The sequence below is a fragment of the Hemibagrus wyckioides genome, linkage group LG05, assembly GCF_019097595.1.
Source record: "Hemibagrus wyckioides isolate EC202008001 linkage group LG05, SWU_Hwy_1.0, whole genome shotgun sequence".
NCBI classification, from domain to species: Eukaryota; Metazoa; Chordata; class Actinopteri; order Siluriformes; family Bagridae; genus Hemibagrus; species Hemibagrus wyckioides.
In genome coordinates this window covers 18,696,826-18,718,568 of record NC_080714.1, presented here as the reverse complement: position 1 = coordinate 18,718,568, position 21,743 = coordinate 18,696,826, and the positions used below count along the sequence as shown (strand labels likewise).

Sequence of the window (21,743 nt, the reverse complement as noted above, 5' to 3'; positions counted from 1 at the left end):
AGTGCATGCTTTTAGTGTGCATGCATTAGTGGTTAATTTATATACCCAGTGCTGCGCAGGCATCCTATCACTGTAGTGCCTGTAAGTGCACACTCAAGCACGGAGCTCAGCAACGATTGATTGGTTTTGCTGGTACGGAAAAAAGGCTTCTCTTTGCCAAGGCGTCAGTGCTCCTGTCTGCTAGGCTGCCAGAGCGAAAGGTGTTAATTTTTCCAGGGGAGTGGAGATGATGGGCAGCTGAGGCAGCCAGTGATGCTATTGGGGTGGGTGGGGCTATGTCGACTGCACCCAATGACGAGGGAGCTGGGAGTGGGGCTGCAGCGTTTGGCTCGCGCCGAAGCCTGTGCATTCACAAGCAGCTGCGCTCAGAGGAGGAATGCCCACTCTTGCTCTTGCTCACCGCACGCTGCCTCACTACCGCTGAGCCGCATTCAGACAGACAGAGAGAGAGAGATAGGGAGAACGAGAGAGCTCAGAGAGAGGGGACATTTACACCGCTGCGGGAGAGAACCCTGCTCGCCGGCTCACAAATGGAGTGGAATGGGTTTAAAATGGTAAGGATGCTGCAGTGATTCTTTTTGTCCCTCTCTTCATGTGTGCGTCTGTGTTCTTGCCCTTGCCGTGTTTCGGTACCTTCCGCTGCAGTACCCGCATTAGACAGGCTCTCACTTTCTCGTTCTCTTTCTCTACGAGGAGAAGCACTTGGCCTCTAGAAATATGGATGGAAAGAGAAGAAGGGAAAGAGGAATAAAGGAGGGAATAAAGGAGGGATGAGGAGAAGGAGAGGCAGGACAGGGCGGCTGCAGCTTGTTTGATGTCTGGTTTTAAAACCTGTTTTATGACTAAGGAGGCGTGCAGAATCTTAATGAACACCTTTAGATCTGCACTCACTCTCTCCAACCAATGCGGTAGATCTTTGGTGCAGATTTACACAGAGTGTGTCTGTCTGTGAGTGTGTGTGTGTGTGTGTGTGTGTATGTAGAGATTTTTTTTTTTATTCTCCTAATTTCCTAATTAACAATGTTATAGTTTAACATTTTGTGCTTATTTATAGATATATTTTTTTGTGGTGATATTCAATGCGGATTGCATAACTGCATGGCAGCGTGCATTCTCTTGCATGAGTTTGTAAATGAGTATGAGTGGGAGTGACCCAGCATGTGACAGCGAGCGTGTGTGTGTGTGTGTGTGTGTGTAAATGTTGGATACTGTTTCTGTATGTAAGCCTATATGCTTTCCGTTGTGCAAACATCTGAAAATCACCAGCTGTGTGTACATTTTCTGTAAATATAATTGTTGGGGGTAATAGAGCAGACTGCAGTGTACATGCATGTGTGTGTGTGTGTGCGTGTGTGTGTGTATCCATTGTTGACTAAGGGCTCAGAGGCTGCCTCGCCCGGCTGTCACCAGGCTAGTAAGAGACTGTGCCTGCCAGGAACCAACTCTCCCCACGAGGAAGCAAGGGAGGGAGGAAGAGAGATAGAGAGTGAGCAAGAGAGAGAGAGAGAAACTACAAAACTACACCAAATCAGAAAATACTAGGCCTATGTTATCAACATCTGTTAGGATATTAGCAGGACAGTATAATTGCAGGGTAGCTGACGGCTAATATTGCACACGTTAATTGTTGAATGAAATGACACGGCTGTCAAACATTAGACAACATTTGAATATTTTTTAAACAATGTCCTCCTCCGCTGCTTAGACACTTTTACAGTTTGGTTATTTGTATCTAAAAAATGTGGGCAGCATTATTCTTTTTTTCTTTTTTTTTCAACTGTTTGACTGTTTGTGTGTGGGCTTTAACGCGCAATCAAAATGCTAATTGAAAAGGGAACGCTTTCCAACAGTGAATCTTGCTGTACCTTATGCTGTGTGTATGTGAGTGTGTGTGTGTGTGTGTGTGTGTGTAGTAGTGTAGTGTAGTATAGTAGCGAGTGTTGAAGGATTCAGGAGGCGTACAGATGGGTAGAGAGAAGATGCGTTCCTAGATGTTTTAGATGCTGAATTGATTAGCGCACCTCCTCCGCAGTCCCCTGCTCCCATGACCGTTCACCTTCTCCCCCATTTCTCTCCGCCACTCGCTCGCTCTCCTCCCTCGCTCCTTTCTTTTCTCCACCTCCTCTCTCCCGTACGTAAGCCACACCAGTCTACTCCAGGGCTTTCTCCTTTATTGTCCAACTCCAAGGTTGCATATCAATGCTAATAAGTCCGTGGCTAGACTGAATATTAAAAGGCAGAGGATCGAGGCGCAGGTGGGCAGCAGAGAGCGAGAAAGAAAACGAGAAAGACTGACCGCTGAGCTTTCAGGACCAGGCAGCATGGGTGAGAGAATAGCTCCAGGAAGTGTGATGGCTGGGTGGGAGACTTTGCACCCTTCTTCCATGAGCGTGACTACACATGACACCGGAGTGACACAGGCAGCCAGCTGATTTATTTCAGAGTGAAGAAAAGGGAAAGAGCTTGAGAGGAAGAAAGAAATGAAGGAAGGAAAGAAGACGGCGATAGAAATGGCAAACTGCAGTGCATTATAGAGGCTGTATGGTTTTGTCACTAACCTTCTGCAGTGTATTGTGGGCTTTCAGGATTTATTATGTAGTAAAAAAAAGACATAACTATTGCAACATACAGCATATAGGGTGTGCTTAAAGAGAGTAAAATATGTCGAGAATTTAATAAAGAGGCCCATATTGTTTTCCAGAGGGGTCTATCTCTCTATGCGTCCAGCCGTATCTACTTTATTCCACTGCAGGAGAGCGCAATGAGTTTAAATGCCTATTTCGTGCTGCCCTTCTCTATCGACCTCAGGTGGTGGCGCTGTAGAGCCTTCATGCGCATGTCTCCTGCAGCTTCACCTATAGTCCACTAAGTGCTTTTCAGTGCTCAGAGCACTTCGAACAGTATTTCCATTCCACATTAAACGGCAAATGAAATAATTACACCGATATAAAAGCGACTATATGTTATTCCATGAATGAACTGTCCTGACCGTACGTTTCATTACCACATTAATACAATGTAATTAATCAATAATTAATGTTCGGATTGGACGTTTTTACACGTGTGCTTTTTTTTTGTGAGAATTTGCACACTGCAATCAGCTTAACACACACTACTCAGTACAACTGACTACACAGATAGAGATGTTTATGACTGATGCGTGATCACAGCAATTACATACGGTCTCTGCTCATGGCTCAGCGGACACATGGCTGGTGAGAACACACTGAGGGAGCAATAAAAACATGCTACATACACACCCAAAATCTTTATTCGTAACATTTTTTTCCTACACTTTAGGAATAAAGGATGTGTTCATATAACACAATACAACTAATGGACCTTATTTAGTCACAGGACTAAAGCATAGTCATTTATTTATTTATTTTATTTATTTTTTACCCTTCATTTAACCTTTAGTTAACCTGATTAGTCACATTCAGTCAAAAAGTCTTTCACAAGCGGAGAGAAAAGCAGAGCAACTGTTGTCATTCATTATTATTATTAAGTTTATTTGATTATTAGTAATTATTGAGAAGCTAACCTTAAAGTATAATTATAGTCAGGTCAATAGCTCATATCTCCACAAACAGAATTCAAACAAAATTTATCATATGTCATATTTACGTCTTTGTATATATCAATGTCATTAGCATTACATACCTTAGTCACACATTTAATGTTCTCTATATTTCTCCTATTCCTATACACACTGAGAAGAAATATCACCGATGAAGTTCAAGTTCCAGCACAGCATCTAGATGATAAACGCGCTGGAAGTTTTTACTTAGCACTTCTGGGGTTTTTTTGAGGTGTTTTTGTGCGTCGGTTCATGTTTTAGAGTCACGCTGCCTTTTTGATAAGGCCACATTAAGAGGTCTTTAATGGGATAAGACTAAGTTGACAGTTATTATAGCTTTTCATTATCTCGTGAAGCTCGGTTGGATATAGAATTAAGTAGGGTAATTTTGGAAGTCTTGACATCTTTCAGAAGGCAAATTATCTTAGGTAAGCAAAGGTTAAGAAGCCAAGTGTATTCAAACAAAATCTGCTCTGCTCATTGTCGGGATTTTATGCTTCCTTTTTCCTAAGCAGACTTCATTTTAGTGTGAAAGCTAAATATACATGAATAGCAACAAAACGTTTTAGTTAAAAATTTTAATAGGCTTCCACAGTGATTTCTCTCATTTATTCATCTGCATTCTCCCTGCAGATAGCTGAGGCAAAAGAGAACGAGATGGCAAGAGGTGGAGAAAGCGAGTGTGTGCTCTTAAGCAGGCTTCACAAGCCTAATTCCTCTGGCGCAAATTCAAAGTGCCACGCACAGACAGGCGATAATCAGCTGGATACTCTGTCTCTCTCTCTTTCTCTCTCTCTCTCTCTCTCTCTCTCTTCATCTCACACAAATACACACACAAAATATACACAGTTGACATGCAAAGCCATGGTTCTTGGATGGTCTCACCTACTGCTGCCTCACTAAATCCGTATTCCACACAACGCCGTCCCTAAAGCTGATTATCATTCAGCACTCATCGTCACATGTGGAAGATTTTCTTTTATTTCTGCCTGCTGCTCTCCTTTTTCCTGCTCACTATCTCTGTCCATCTTTCCTCTTCTTCTCTCAGCCTCTGTCCGTCTCTCTTACTCCCTTTCTCTGGCTTTCTTTGACATCGTTCACCCCCTCACTGTCCTCCCTGTTTCTCTCCATCCTCCTCGCTTCATCCCTCCCCCGACGTGTTTTGGTATTCGTACAGACGTTTGGATTTGAGTGGCAGCCTCTCCTGAGACTGTGCACAAACTACACATTTTCTCTTACATTTTGTACCCCAGGAAAAGACAGCAAATGTGGCAGAGGCAGCAGCAGACAAGCTCTTACCACAAGCTATCAGCACTTGCTGCTCATAAGCTCACCTGCTGCGGGGCAAGAAAGGACATCTCAAGGTCATTTGTTCATATGACAGCAGCGTGTATCGAATGTCTATGAGTACGAATTTAGGTGCACGGCACAAGGGTGATGAAAGGATTAGCGCCCGGTTTGCTCAGTCATTACGGTCGTACGCTAATCTCAATTTGAACAGTTTGAATGAAAGTGAAATGTCCTCAGGTACTCCGGGAACAGAGGGAATTAATAAAAGAGCATGAGGCAGAAACATAAGAAAAGAAGGTGACAGTTAGTATAAATGTCAAAGACAGTTTTAGCCTCTGAACGCTAGCGGCACAGGGCCAAAGTTCAGGGAAGTTAAGGCTTTCCGGTCCGTACCGCACAGCTATTCCCACAATGCAGTCTGACAGAGAAAGGGCAAACGGCACAGCGCAAAAAATCATCTTGATCAAAACAGTAACCATAGTTACAATATTGCTGGCATTTCAAAAAGGTATTGTATCGTGCGAAGTCTTGCCCTTAGAGAGCTCTCTGTGGCCGCAGATATCTCGCTGTCAGCCAGAGTTAGCGTGATTAGTGTTAGAAACAGACCTAGTGCATGCTGCTTTTTTACCTCAGGAACTAATGTTTTCCTTCTTGCGTTTTGCTGCCTTCTTTCATTTTATGCAGCAGGTTTACCATCTTAACTATCTAACTTAAGTCTTTTTTATTAAACACCACCACTAACAGAAAGTCAAACACTAAGACCAGCGAGCACTTCCGAAGTTAAGTGAATTATTTACACCCGTCTGGAGAGTGTAAAAACAGCATCTCGTCCTTCCACACTCAGCGTGTAAACACCGGTGCGCTGCAGTGCTCTGCATGGACAATGCTATATATATATACATTTCTGGCACATTTTGTATGAGCTTCGATTGTCCTCTATGGACATTTTCAATTAAACTGTAGCCCAGTAGTAGAAGATTAATCTGCTGTTTTGAATTCCTGCCACATTTTGTGCTTTTGTTGAGATTCTGCAGGGGAGTTATATCCTCGGCCATGAGACTCCATTAGCTCTTTGTTTTCCTGCTGCAGCAGGCGCTTTGCCTGCTGTATATTCTGACCCATAATTCAGACACAAAGACATCTTTCTGTGTTGTGTTTTTTAATCAAAAAGAAAATAATAAAAAATAATGCACAGGAAATAATTGTGACTAGAATAAAGGAGGAGCTTTCATCAATGAAGTCTCAATAATGCATTTTATTCAATAACAGTCTACTCACTGGCCACTTTAATAGCAACACCCGTAACCTTCAAATAGCCAGTCTTTACAACTATGATGAGCAGAAAAGAATCTCAGAACACACAAGATCTTGAACCTTGAGGTGGATGGTCTACGACAGCAGAATACCACATAGGGTACTCTTCTCAGCCAATAACAGGAACTTGAGGCTACAGATTCACTGAAACTGCTCAGTTAAACATCGTCTGGTGTTTCTCCAGTCTTCAACTGTCCTGTTTCTATTAACCTGTGCACACTGTAGCCTTAAAGTGTAAAGAGTGGTAATCTGAGTGATCACCATGGTTGTAAAGAGTGTGTATTTCCAGTATTTTCATCTCTCATTAATGAAGCATTTCCACCTGCTGAACTGCCACCCGATGTTTTTGTTTTTTTCCCCTTCGAGACTGTTGTACGTGAAAATCCCAGGAGATCTTTTTGAAATATTCAAGCCAGCCCATGATGCTTGTGACCTGTATTTGCAAAATCTTATGCATTACGTTGCTTCTACTTGACTGGCTGATTGGATAATTTCATGAATGAGCAGCTGTGCAAATGTTCCTTTTAAGGAGGCGGATAGATCGATAGGCAGGCAGACAGACAGACAGACAGACAGACAGACAGACAGACAGATAGATAGATAGATAGATAGATAGATAGATAGATAGATAGATAGATAGATAGATAGATCACATGTAAACATTATGCTAATCTTCTCCTCTTTAACAGTACAGCACGTGGAAAAGCTTCTCAGTAACAACATCATATCGAGAGCACACTGCTACAGGAAACATTGTGCTAGATTAACTATTTATTTAGTGTACAAGTTGCTGAGACAACAGCAGGATGTTTCATGCAGTTAGTCATAGCTCAGTTCTACTATTGCTTTGTTTTAATGTAATGACACGTCTGGCATGGTGCAGATAAAATATAAATATAATAAATATGTGGAGCTCATACAGTAGCTACAAGTTGGCACGGGTATTTATAAGGTGTTGTTCACGACGGCGTAAACCATACGACGTCAGCATGACACTGCTAGCAGTTTGAGTATCTTCTAATACTTGTCTTTCACGTTAACATTAAAATTGATAGCATACAGTATATTAAACGGCTGCCCCAGCTAATTACTCAGTCTGTCTCATATGAATGATCTGTGTGCTGTCTTATGAAAACAGATGCAGCAGAGCATCTGAATCAATAATTGAATCAATAATGAAATTGTTTTTACTGTCATAAGACATACACTTAATGCATAACGATTTCACTATACAGGAAGGGAACGAGACCGACCGACACAATCAGCCTGGCTTGCATTAAGATATTAAAAGTAAAACATAAAAGAGTAAAAGAGGAGAGTAGTAAAAGAAGTGTGTAGGTAGAAGAGGGAGGGGAAGAGAGGCTGGAAGAATAAAAAGTGTTAATGAAGGGAAAACTCTCAGTAGTAGGAAAGAGAGGAGCAGCTGCAGGAAGATGAGGACACTGAGATTAGATTAGCTCAACTTCAGCCTCAATTTAGGGCCTGTGTGTGTGTGTGTATGTGGGTGTATGTGTGTTCAGGAGCATGTCTCATCCTCTCAGGAACGTGAAGCTGCAGTCAGCACATTTCCCCTTCTACTGACTCCCTCCCTTACTTACTCTCAGGCTCTTTGCACTGCTTTTAATACCTTAGCTACAATGAACAAATATTACCCTAATGGCTTAAAAAGAGGGAAGTATAAATGCAAACTGGAATTTATACCTTACACCATTTATTCTAGTTTCTCACTATATCCAGTAAGGATTCAGACATAATTTTAAACGTGAAGCAAAAGGTAACAAGGCTTCCCATCCACATGTAGTGGCCTCAGTCTCCAGTGTAGAAAGGCAGGAAGGTCTCCTCAACCCCATGTGTTGATTTGCACCTGATGTCGAATCAACATGGCAGCTCACAGCATCAGCAGTAAACAAAAAACGAGCACTTCTTAACTTTTAAGTAATCCATGCTGTAACTACAAGCATCTGTTTTATATCAATGAACACACAGACATATTCGCTTGTTAAATCTATAACATTAACTATAGATTTCACTTCAAACCTTTCGTCACTATTGTTAGCTGAATGCATTGTCGCTAACAAACTATTTAAATGGGGATGTCAGTGTCTTTTGTTGAACGCATGAAGGATGAAAATTATATATATTAAATCCGAGTTCTGATTTCCGGGGTAATTCAAGCACAACATACATACAGTGTGCCTCCTATGTGGCTTTTATGGATCAGTTGAGCAGAGATTAGCAGCTATATTCCAGCTAGGGGTATTTTTGAATCTTTGAATCTTTTTGAATCTTTTTGGGATCTTTGAAATGAAATTCTCATTAAAGGTTCAGAAACAATATTAAAAAAATTGCAAACTGTACCTTTAAATACAAACTTCTAAAATAGCAGCACATATGTTCTTGTCAAGTAGGTGAAATGAAGCTAGTTACAGTGTGTGTGTGTCTGTGTGTCTGTGTGTGTGTGTGTGTGTGTGTGTGTATATGTAAGAAGTGTGAGTTAGTGGTACATGGCAGAGAGAAGCTGCACAGGTGCACCAGCATTCTGCTACCTGCCAACTACCTGCAGCCATGTCAACAGAGCACCTGGAGCTGACACAGCTTAAGCCAAGTGCATGCACAGACAAAATTTAACACACACACACACACACCCGCACACACACACGTGTGCATGCAGATGCTGTAGCTACAGCCCAGCGGTCTGGATGCGCAGAGAGAAACTAAAGCACAGCACTAATCTTGAGCTGCGAGCTGTGCTGTGTAAGGCAAAGATTCCCCAAAGCACCTCCAGCAAGGTCACCTTTAACAGAGAGAAGTCCCTTACTGCTAGCATAGCACGCACAGCGCTGTGTGTGTGTGTGTGTAAAAAGGGAAAAAAGACGAATCTTGTATATATAAAAATGAAGGGAATGTGAGACAGAATGAACGATGTAACCATGATTGGCAGATAAAGGCAAGGCCATACTCTCTTCCTTTTCATCATAAGCCCTGCACATGAGTCGTATTTCCTAATAACACTAGGCCATTGACAGAAATAGCTTCAGAGCCGCTGAATTTTTAGCTATTATGTGAGACTAGCATGCCATCTAATGAGGCTTTCTCAGTAGCATCAAAAATTCATGCAGAATTAATGGAAGTATGGGCAGCTAGTGTTAAGGCTTGTAGAGTTCTTACACACACACCCACACCCATATACACACATTTAGAGAAATGAGCATAACCCTGCACTACGCCAGCAGCAACATGACTTGACAAAGCAGCTAGAAGTTTTGAGAAGTATACGTTTTCAATGCAAGCTGAAAAGTTTCTGGGAAGCGACCATTTAGACACAACAAGACCAAAACAAAATCTACATTTCTGCTTCCATGTATTCATTTCTATTTTTGTGACTCTAGTAGACAGTGATGCATTGCATACACAAGCATTTTCCCTCCTGAATTAAATTTTTTTTGTGGAAGTCATCCGATGTTCATTGTATACATTCTCTAGCCAGCTTGTGTGTGGATGTCACACATTTGCTTGATGCTGCCAGTGAAACCATGGCAACCAGTAGTAAACTAAAGATAGGAACATTCACAAGCTACCAACGTAGAGCTACCTGAGTGACGTGAGGCGAAAAATTGCAGCCGGTGTTAGCGCTGCATAACTGGTTGCGCTGGATGGCTAGGCAGAATTCCAAAATCTCTCACATTTAAGCTGGAAGCCAGAGCAGAGAGCCACTGGAGCCACACAAATTCAAGTGTCGCATCAAGATGCTCACCAATTTTCTGCTTGCCTTAGTGCGGAGCTGGGAAGCAGCCAGTTTCCAAATGAAGCCAGCCGTCCCATATTGGACTGGACCAGACTGGACTGGACTGGAGGGTTTTTTCCGTCCTTTGGGATGCTGTCAAGAGCAGGGAATGAAAAGCTGTATTGGACCAAATGTGAACACAGTGAAAGGGTGCATGGACCAGAAAACAATTAAACAGTTCACCGATTTGTAAAATACAGCTTTAGGATATGTATAAAGTCATTCATTATGTTAGTTATTGTGATTCGGATGAAACGCATGATGAAGGTTCGTTTTTAAACTACTGCACATATAATTAAACGGGATTGTAGTGGCCTCATATCATTTTGAACATCTTTGTTACTGCATTAACCATGTCGTCAGACTGAGCGCTAATGCACCGCTGTTGACGAGGTGCAGGAAAGGTTAATTTAAGGCCAACACAGATCCATGGCCTGGCATCAGACATACCCAGGGAGAGGGAAAGAAGGAGAAAGGGGGCAGCTGGCTGGGTTTAGGGTATGAGAGTGGGCCGGGGAAAGACGCAGGTGTCTCTCTAAATCTATAGCCCAGAGGGGGAAAAGGCAGCCATTGCCACTGATTCTACCAGTCTCCTCTCGTCACTGCTCTCCTCTTTTAGTATCGTAACCTCTTCTCCACTCCCACCTCGTCACCTCGCCTCTCTTCAGCTCCTAGCTCTTTTTCTCTCCCCCTTACAAATGGATGGTTTTTAAGAAACTGTTTTTAACTTGCCAAGATGAAATAATGTAAGACAGTCTGTTTGGAGTCTATAATTAGCTTATTTTAATAACACAGAATGGTCTCAGAGTGTCCTTATTATCTAGATTCTGGGTTTGCACATGAATTCATTTTCTGCATTTTAAAAAATGACAACCAAATGAAGGGGATTTAAGTGCCTGATGATCCATTTGATCTGCAATTAAACACTTGAACAATCAATTATTGCTTCCTCTCCAAATGAGGCAAGAAAATATGCTTTATTTAAGTTTGGAATTTATGCAGCGAAGATTAACTCTGCATTCAGCACATGACTTGATAGTGTAGGGGGAAGAAACTGTGAAAAGATGTGTAAAGACAAATTCTCTGTAAAATGATTACAATTATGAATCTTCATAAAACGAGAACAGGGGTTGTCACTCATTGTGTAGAAAGAAGGACAACGCAAGAAAAATCATCTCGGCTGCTTCGGTGAATTCTTCTACATATTTCAGGATCGTCTATAATTCAGTCACCTGAAACCATATGGAGTAAAGTTCCTCCATCGGGACAAAGAAAGGTCAGAGAGATTCCGCTGAAAATAATTTGATTGCACAACCAGAGCATCAAAGGAACAGCAGAGACACAAAGGCAGAGAAAACGAATCAGTGCTTGGCCAGATGCACAGCTGCTCCAGCCTGCTCCAGCTTAATGAGACCTGCAGTAATGTAACAGATAATGCAATCAGGCTGTGACACTCTCCCGGCCTTCACCATGCAACCAGAGAGACAGATTGAGTCAAGCAGGGAGAGAAAGATGAATATTGAAGATGGATGTTGATCTTAAGTAACTCTGTCTTTTGTATAAAAAGAAAAGCATTTAGAGAAGTAAAATGAAGACACACCTGCCAACCCTGAAGAGGAATAATGTGTATTCCTGCTTTAGCCTTACAAAGCAGTAAACAGTAAAAGAAACATAGTTTATACGCACATATATGCATTTTTTAAATACAGATCGCTTGTCTAATGTCTCTAATAGCACACACAACTGACATTTTCAGTACTGAAAAATCTGCAGCTACTCAAACTTTCTCATTTTCAGTACCATTAAAATTTGGCTCTTCATTGTAGGCCTTACGAAAATCAGACCTCTTTGTTCTCATACTTTAGCCAGAACTGTTTGCCTTCATGTATTCCTGTCTAAAGTTATCTACATTGAACCTACGCTGACAGATTTTTATTTCCCATCACTGAGCTCAAAGCATTCTCCATTTCCCTTCCCAGAAAAGGAAAGTGCCGCATCAGCACATCTGTTAAGTGGGAAAATTGTGTGGAGATGATTACCAGCGTAAGATGTTGTAAAGGGTGGGGCTTCCACGGGGTCGGTAAATATCCGAGTGTTCAAAATACCTACACAAATTCGTATGTCCTCGATAAAGCAGACTGCCACTGTGGCGTAAGTTTGAGTGACAGCTCGTACCAGCACACTGCAGTTTTAAAATGTAGAGCTCCTACGCAAGCTGCGTGGCTGGCAGGTCTGTGAAGAGATACTTACACGCTGAACCATTTGACTAGACCCTTTTCCGGGAAGAGAAAGGAAGAAGAGAGGATATAGAAAACGCAGCCCATTTGCTAAAGTAGATGCTGATCAAGCTGAGCAGACTCAATGCTTGGCATCTCACATTAGTGCTGGGATTGATTAGACGGAGCATCTGTTTGACCCAGAGCTCCTCTACAGCCAGGAGGAGGCATCCCAGAGAGCCAAAACACAGCGATTAAAAATTAAAAATCAATACGTACATACAACTTACCTGACCTGTTCTTAGGATACAAGGAATGTATAATGCCTCAGACCTGAATCGGTTTGGACAGCTTTAGTTCCCTCTGGCATTTCAGCGTACATGCACAAGCTCAACTTCAACCTCTGATAACCCACTGAAGAACTCCCAGCTGGTTGGATGCTTCTCCTTATTATTTATAGCTGCCGTGAAATGTGATTTTAAGCACCGACATTTCAACAGCTCACAGCTGAATATCAGTACAGATGGTTATCTATGGAAGATATGTAATCTGCCTTGTACTGGTAAATTACTTTGGCTAATATTCTCCTCATGCACTACCTCCTGTCAAAGAATGGAAGAGAAATTGTGAGTTGAAGTCATGGCTCACTTCAGCCAGCACAAATAAATTGAGGGCTTGGGGGGAAGAAAAAAAAAGAAGCTAATTCACAGACTGATAGAAATATTCTCATTCTCCTGTTCCCCTGGTGTGTCTGTTTGACTGACTAGTTCTTCCAGCTTGCTATAAGACTACAGGATGCTCCAATCACTAAACGATGCTCCAAGTTGGCCTCCATTTTGTGTAAAGTGCACATCACATCACATCACACAACAATGTACTTGTGAAGTAAGCATTGTTCTTGGTAAGTTGGGATATATATAAATCGGCTGAGTGAAATAAGACTAGGCCGGGTTATGGATGTCGGCGATGGTGATGGTCTGTTACACAGCACACCAGCAGGTGGAGTAAAGTATGATATACAGAGCAATCGCTGCAGCTCACTCCTTTAGGGCTTGATGCGACATGGCTTAAAAAAAAACCCGACTCTGACACAAAATGCCGTTGCAGCCATTTGTAATTACATGGTTTTCTGTCGATAGCATGTTACACTGGCATATTTGTGTGTGTGTGTGTGTGTGTGTGTGAAAGAGAGCAAGAGAGAGAGAAACAGAGAGAGATAAAGATCATAGTATGTAAAAAAAAAAAAATGAGCTGCTTTATTGCGCTGAAATTGTAAGTAATATTTTCTGCTAACTGTGATTTCTCATATTCTGATTTGCCTATTTAAACATTATGCCTCCCAGGAAGATGCATTTAAAGGAGGAATTCAGTATTGTTGAAGCAAATTGCTTTACAGTTTACTGCCTTGTATTGTAAATCTTTTCACAGACCTACCACGCAAGTTGGTTTCATTTCAAACTTGCAAGCTTCCATTTTAGCCAATGCATGCTTTAAAATGGGGTGTAATTATTGCTTACCGAGTCTTTTTCTTTTCCTTTCCCTAAATGATATTTTGATTTATAAAGGCTTGAGCAGAACTGTGAGAATCCCGTTCCCTTGTCATTCGCCACTTCCGACTGTTAAACAATATCGGCCTACACCTTCTTCTACCTACGTGCTTTTCTTAATAAATAGTTAAACCTGGCCAACTGAAATAAAAAACGTGTACAATAATGTCTGTGTGGTTGTAAATCACATTGTGGGAAAGTGATAAGGTTTTTTTGTACAGTACTGCTCAGCCCGAAAAGAAAAAAAAAATGAAAAAGATAACTGAAAGCAGTCTCGATAAGCAATTATGTTAAACACCTATGCGCTCATATCCATGCATGCTTGTTTCCATGGCATAATTATGATGGACAATAGCAGATTAGCTGACATGTTTCACCGTCTCTCTCCCAGAAAGGAAGTGTGTGTGTGAGAAAGAAAGGAAGAAGGAAAGAAAGACAGACAGACAGCAAGAACAAAAAGTATTGCACCATTGTCTCATGTTTGACAGTTTGAGTCATATAAGCTTTGAGAAAAGGTCAGTGAAAATAGAGAGTGAATTCATTTATAGTCTGTCCTCTCCCTCCTGTTATCTAAGGACATTCATCTGTCCTGCACAATAACCACGTTCTTTTTAGAAGCTTACACTGAATGATGAATGATGCACAATGCAGGTCTTGTGCATCACTTGGCTGTGTCATCGCTGTTCTCACCTTGAAGAATTCTGCATGTTTTATTTGTAGTTATTAACTGGTTTATATAGATAATGTGTGGTAGAAGGCCTGACCAAAGAGTGATATGAGTTGAATACCATTGAATGTGCACTATGTTTCATTACCATAGCAATAAGAATGTAATGTCATACCCTGCGGTCCTCACTAAAACTAAAACCAAGGTGGCATGGGCATGTAAATAAAAAAAATGTAAAAAAAAAACAAAAAAAAACACATACACACACACAAAAAAAAAAACACCCTTGAGATGGACTCCATTTCAAATTACCGACCTCAGCTCCTAGAACCTTTTACCCTCCACCCCCACCCCCACCCCCACCCCATCCTCTCTGCTATCCTCTCCTATTTCCCACTTTAGCTGACACTCCATTTTTCTCCCGCACCTAAAAAGCCCAAGCATCCATGCTAAGGCTTAAAAGATGAGATGGCGCCCACACCTCCTCCCCCCGTGTCTAATCCTGAAGTGTGTCCTCCATCATCGAACGCTGGATGACTCCCATTACACTCCTCCACCGTCCCCTCCATCCGAGGGAAAGGTCAGGTTCAGAGTCCTTCTCTCCTTCTAAATTGGCTGTTTTTCACTGCCCGATTCCCGGCTCCGGCTGTGATTGCAGCAGCCCTGCTTTGGTTCGTCTCAGGCATGATCTTCCTCAGAAGGTCATCCTTGTGAACCTTGGGGGGCTGCACAGAATTCTGGGTGTTTTTCTTTTTCCGAGAGGCTTGCATGTTGATTCAAATTCCCTTCATGAAAATAATAAAAAAGAAAATGCTACCGTTTTGAATATGTAGAATACAGTGTGGAATCTCTGCGATTGAAATACCCAGCATTTTCTAGATATGCAGCCACTTTAAGAGAGCCTTATGTCGATTGAATTGAATTGAATCAAGCCAAATCTCAACTTGAATCAAATAATCCCCACATACACTTCATTACAGAGGTGGCGCCAGCTAAATTTCTTCAAGGTGCAAATGAAAAAAATAAAAAAGAAGACGCCGCCTGTGTGTTTTAGTGTGCCTGGAGACCGTCAGGGCTGGCTGTGATACACAGTGGTTTGGTATTAGAAAAAAAATAAATAAAAGAGGCCTGTCTGAATATTGACCCTGCCCCCCCCTCCCGTAGGGATCGACAGAGACTCAGTGGCGTCAGGCAGACTTGCCGCAGCTCCAGGGCTGGGCTGACAAGGGACTGCTGACACAGCCAAAGATGGTAAGGAGACTGCCACCCACTTACTGCCATTTTTACCACCATTCCTGCTGCTGCCCTGACCTGCTGGCGACAAAGGCCTCGCACACCGCGCACCAGGGCCAGTAGTGTCAAGGGTGCTTTGTGTTTACAGTAATATAGTGCACATCTAGTACTAGTAGATGCCGGTAGCTTTTTGTGTAAAGTTCGCTTCACTGTATGTGTTGTGATTGCCGAGCTTGTTAAGTGTGAAGTCTTCCTGCTCACATGTAGACATCTAACACACACAAGCACATGTAACACCATAGCTGTATTTGTCACGGTTTCTGCTTTATTTCTATCTGTGTCTGCTTTTCTAGATTCATGTTCTTTTCTTCCTAGATTTTGTTGACGAAAGGCATGAAACTTGCACAGAGCTAGGCACCGCCCCCGGGCCCCTCTAATGACTGGAGAGCATTACCAGTGAAAACATGTATTAGAATAGAGCCTGACATTTCAACATCCCCACTAATAAGGCCATTATAGTGCACTGGTTAAATGGCAGGTAGCACAGGCACACTGAAACGCATCCGTTGGTGGTGCTGCTAACACACACACACACGCACACACTCAATCCAGCACACCTCTGGATCTCCATGGCTCGGGGACATTAGGCTGGTTGAACCTGTATTTTTATCCCCATCCTGACATTCTTATGTAAGGCAGAGTGGCAGAGCTACTTTCCTTCCCACTCACACACATTTGCACACTAACACACACATATACACACACACACATATACATACACACAGCTTGAGCGAAGCGACACAGCATTCAGGAACAGTCGGCAGATCTGCCATTGCATTTGCAGAAATAAAGGAGTGTAATCTGGAGCTGGTGTTCAGCTGAATAAGAGGCAAGCCGATGTCTGTCCTCAGGCTGACACCGAGCCTTTTGTGACGGCACAACCTTCCTTTATCGCCGGCTGCCTTCTCCAGAGTCTGCTTCAGAAAACACTGCATCCTGACCTGTGCCTCTGTTGCAGAAGACTTGTTTAATACTACATGTTAAATAGTTTACGATCGAAATATGTGCTGATCATTAAGAGTCGTTTTTTTCCAGTGGTGGTTAGAAACACCTAAATCTGACAGCTTTAAAAATAAAAAAAAGGTGGAGAAGGGTTAAAACATGGGAGGGCAATCACAGTGGTTCTGCAATGTAGTAAAGGAGAGTAGGTGTAAATTTAATTTCATCTTATTTAGCTTAAAAAAAACCACATACATGTTCTGTCATGCTGGTAGAATATAACAGAATGGCACACAGAAGGAGGTGACTTAATAATGCCCCTTTATCCCACACACACACACACACACACACACACACACACCAATCTTGTCCTCTGTGTATGTGTGTGTATGTCACACTACTGTTTGCATACTGTCAAGAGCATAATTAACATTTGCATCCTCAGAGCTTTGCATCGTTTGGGCTGCAAGCATCATTTTGTCATACTGGAATTTGCGAGGATGTGTGTGCCAAGACAAAAAAATAAATAAATAAATAAAGGCTAAATAATCCATGTAAATACAAGTCTCAAAGGAAAGACCATCAATTCTTCCATATAGCCTCTTATCTTTATTTAAAGAATTTACAATAGTGGAAATTTAATCAGTGTCACTTTACATTTCTAATGCCTTTACATTATAAAATTCATGAGATGTTTTTTTTCCTTTAGAAATCTGAATTAATACAAAAGCCGCCTGGTTTCAGACCGTGAGGACAATTTTATTGTTTTTGATAAGAGAGGACAAAGTCTCAGCCAGAGTGCAGCCACAAAATCTAGCATATACAGCTAAAAATATCAGCGGCTGTATTTTAGCTTAGATCTCAGTTTTGCCCTCTCCGCTCTATTATTCGCCACTTTTGAATCTATCAGCACAAAGCTCTTCACTTTAGATTTCAGTCTGCATTCCACACCACGTCTGAAAAGCAGAAAGCAGAGCTGAATATTAAACACGGTTGAGTAACATCCCTCTAGTGAGAAATGGGTTGAGTTCATCCAGGTGTGATCAATGTTTGTTTCTTTGGAGGGGATTTTTTTTTTTTTTTTTGTATTTTTATTTTTTGTAAACTGCGTTTTAGTGACAAATGAAATGTTTTGACAGTGACGGCCGCCCCTGTGAGACCCTGTGGCCGGTTTCTAAAAAAAACCTGTCACTTTAAAACACTGCGCGCACAATGAGAAAGTCATGGCGGCTCTGTGTTTATACAGTGTGCAATGCTGTCTCCTGGGGTCAGGATCTTTAGTATGGGAAGGTGCGAAAGCTAAACTGAACCCTTCCAAGTTTTTCAACACTTCATAATTGCTTGTTTCTAAGTCATACTGACAGGAGAGGACAGTTACATGCATCAGCCCACAAGGAACTGACACTAGTGTAACCACCCAACGCCACAAAAAAGAAAGATGACTGATGAAATTAAACGTACATGCACTCAAAATCCTGAAAGGAAGAAGTAAAATGGAAGGAAGAAACGAGTTGCTCCTAAAGTTTCCTCTCCCTCAGGGCCGACATGATGCACTTCTAACACCTGCTCTTAAATGCACAACTGAACAAACAGCAAACATGTCACTCTTGCTGTCACACTGCCTAGTTACAAAACACTGCCACATTTAAAAAATCACTGATAGATAAAAAGAGGCAAAGAAAAACCATCTAGAGATTGTAATGTGTGTACATAAAAATCTATATTGTGGAAAGCTATAATATTGGTGTCTTGATAATAGAGGTGTAATAGAGGTGATCAACTGTATTAGAGAATGTTTGATAAATATGAATGCATTTGGTTTACACAAAATTGAACTAAATATGTAATTCAGGTTTATTACCTGTATCTATATATCATACATACATATATCTATATGTATATATATCTAATCTATAACAAGATTTCAGTATAAGACTTTATGTGTATCCATTAACAAACCCATTAGAAATCTGTAATAAGAGAGATGCCATCTTGTTCCCCCTCGTCTTACCCGCATTCCTTCTCCACAGATAATCAGTAACATGGAGCCTCAGGTGACGAATGGGCCGAACCCGGCCACAGCCAACGGGCCATCGAGCAACAACCGCAGTTGCCCGTCGCCCATGCAGACCAGCAGCTCCAACGACGACAGCAAGACCAACCTCATCGTCAACTACCTGCCACAGAACATGACCCAGGAGGAGTTCCGGAGCCTTTTCGGCAGCATTGGCGAAATTGAGTCCTGCAAGCTGGTCCGCGACAAAATCACAGGTACTGCAGGAAGCAAAGATGAAGGCATGTGGGAGAAACTGATGCAAGGAACTGACAGAGGGTGGGAAGTGGGTGTGAAAGGTACCAAAAATAAGGGAAACACAAGTGCCAGTCTGCCTTGTTGAAATAAAAGCAGTCAAATCCCCCTCAAAATGTCCATGTAGGTGTGAAATGAAGGACAGCCTACCGATGCTTCCGTGAACAGCAGCTGGAGTAACTGTTGAACACGGGTGATTGGAGAAGCAGTTCTGCAGGTCAGCTCTGGAGCGGGGTGCTGTAGTCTGATGTGTTTCATATAGTGCAGAGCATTGGTCCATGATCTCAAGGCTTCCTACTGCTCATTACGCTGTAGGAGCCACACGTTTAAGCCTTTAGAGAGAGAGAGAGAGAGAGGACACACTGGGGTATATAAGCTGCACTCCCCTGCTAATCCCACACTAGTGGCCATGTGGGTGGCACACAGATGGATGTGGAGGCTGTGAACAGATAATGCCAGATAATGGCTTCCATTTTATATCCTACTTAGTGACACTTTGCTCCAGATAATCTCATTAGACCAGGGCTGGGCCTAAAGCCACTGTTTTTTGTTTTTTTTTAAACAAAAAGAAGGCTTGAAAGAGGGAGGAGAAGAGAGCTGGTCACAAATCCCAGCAAGAATCAGGTCTGAGTCAGAAGCAAATCAGTGTTAGGGGTCATGGGTGTCACTGGCAAACAGGCAGACGGCAGAGCATTAGTCCTGAGATGGCACCACTTTCTGTCTCCATATGGTTTGAGGATTAATTTTTAATCACATTATTACTTTTTTTTTTTTTTTAGTCCACACTATTGTACCATTTAGCATTTTCCTGAGCCAATTTTTTAAAAATAAGAAACACTTTCGAAGTCCTTCATTAGGACTGTACCACAACAATTCACTGGGCTGTGGCTTCAGGTTATACTGAATCCTTTTTTTTTCTCCAAATTTTTTTTTTTACAGAGGATAATTTATTTATTTATTATTATTTTTTTTACATTTTTATCATCTGTATCAACAAAAAGAGTATTGCAAAATACAAAGAAAACAAAAATCTTTAACCCAAAGTTTAAAGCTTCTCCTGTTAAAGACTGAATTTAACTATTTTTTGGAATCTCATTAGTGAAATTGTAAATGTGTTGATTTGTTAAAAGGATAACATTTAGATCTGAATAGGAAAAATTGCTCCAATCGTTTATGTTCAAAAAACTGTTCTCATCTTCACTGTGCATGAGGGAAATCACACAGCACTAGCACATCATGCAGATATCATAGACCAAGTTACTCAAATAGCAGTTAATTATTGCTACACCTCAACTCATTTCAGTCACCTTGTCTTATGTAACAGTGATGAGCCATGTTCAGAAAAGGAATGTTATAAATACCACAGAGTAATAGTACTGAAGGAAGGAAGCGTCTAAGAAACGTTCAGAAGCCTCTATGCGGGTATTTATTTATTTGTTTGTTCGTTTTTAGGAAGCACTCAAGAATGTGGGTACTGTTCTATTCCACCCCATCTCTGTAATAGCTCAGGAGAGCACAAAGCATTATAAATACTCTCATTTTTCCTTTCCTGCCCCATTCTACTGTTAGATATCTGTGGCACCAGTCTCATGGGTTCAATTTCCCAGTTCAGGGTTTTAGACTAACTAAGCACTGCCTATTCTTTGAGCAATATGACTGTATGTTCAGGCTACTACCAGCATTAACTGTACTCTCAGGGTTATGAGGGAGACAGAGAGAGAGAGAGAGAGAGAGAGAGAGAGAGAGATGGAGATGGATGACCTGTGTGCCTCAAAGTTAAAATATCTGACCAGATCAATCTTCCTGTGCAGAGCGCTTGACTTTCATCTGCATGCCACCGATGCAAGCAAGAAGACATTCTTCTCTGTTTTTCAAAGCACTTTGACGTATACAAGAATCCTTTTACAAGCAGTTCAAAAGCAGCCACGGCGGCTCCTTCGACAAGGTGACAACAGACAGGTCTCTTCTTCCACTTTCTTCTCCTTTCCCTCGTTCCTGTCAGCTTTGATGAGACACCAGGCAGATGAGTTAACTCTAGCTACAGCTACCTCTCTTGCTCCCTAACAACCCGGCCAAATGCTGCCCACTGAAGTGCCAAAGAAAATTGTTTACCCGTCTTCTCTGGCACACACACACTTACGCACACAGTTCTTCCTCGAACCAGCTGGCTGTGCATGCAATAAACCAGAGATTCAAGGTCTAATCTTTTATTAAGTGCCAATATATAGGTGTAGAAAACTGTATGTAAATGGACACACATGCTACATCAACCTTTCAGTCTATCAGTTTAAGCAAGTAGTAAAGGAAAGGTTTTTCTAGGCTGCATCAGGTAGATGTTAGGGGCAATATTTATTCTTATTTGTGTGTATTTTGTCAGCAGAACCTATTTTAGCCCAGCTTTAAAGGTAGAAAAAGACATTACAATGAGGATTTGTTTAAGGCCATGAATAAAACAGATGGCTATGCTGCTAACATAGTGCAAAGTCTTTGTTTTTAAAGGCCTGAATCAAGAATGCATCTTCCGCCAGTGCTGCTGTCTCAGCTCCTCTCCGCTGACTGCTAATAAAAAAGCTAAACGCATATACCGTGTGAATAGGCTTCACATAGCTATGTGCTATGTGCTGAATCTTCAATGGAAACCCTTAATGGAATATGTAAATGTGTTTGTAGGAAGACAACGCTTGGGCCGATCGGTAGAGAGGACACGAGAAAGACTGATCTATGGGTTTGGAGTACTGACAAGGATGAGTGAATGTGCTATAATGACAAATCCGAAAAAGGAAACATAGTCATGTAGTGCAACCG

The 21,743-nt window shown here is 41.7% G+C and overlaps 1 protein-coding gene across 7 annotated transcripts in view; it reads left to right on the top strand.

The window, feature by feature from the left end:
* elavl4 (ELAV like neuron-specific RNA binding protein 4) overlaps positions 1 to 21,743 on the top strand; it is a 67,545-nt gene that overhangs the window by 17,114 nt on the left and 28,688 nt on the right. For 4 of the 7 annotated variants that reach the window (XM_058390416.1, XM_058390415.1, XM_058390417.1 and 1 more), the window contains 2 exons: positions 15,563 to 15,649; positions 18,661 to 18,901. In XM_058390416.1, coding sequence (XP_058246399.1) covers positions 15,563 to 15,649; positions 18,661 to 18,901 — 328 coding nt within the window. Of the gene's footprint in view, positions 1 to 344; positions 555 to 15,562; positions 15,650 to 18,660; positions 18,902 to 21,743 lie in introns of those variants that run through there. The other 3 variants (XM_058390418.1, XM_058390421.1, XM_058390420.1) reach the window with 3 other exon arrangements.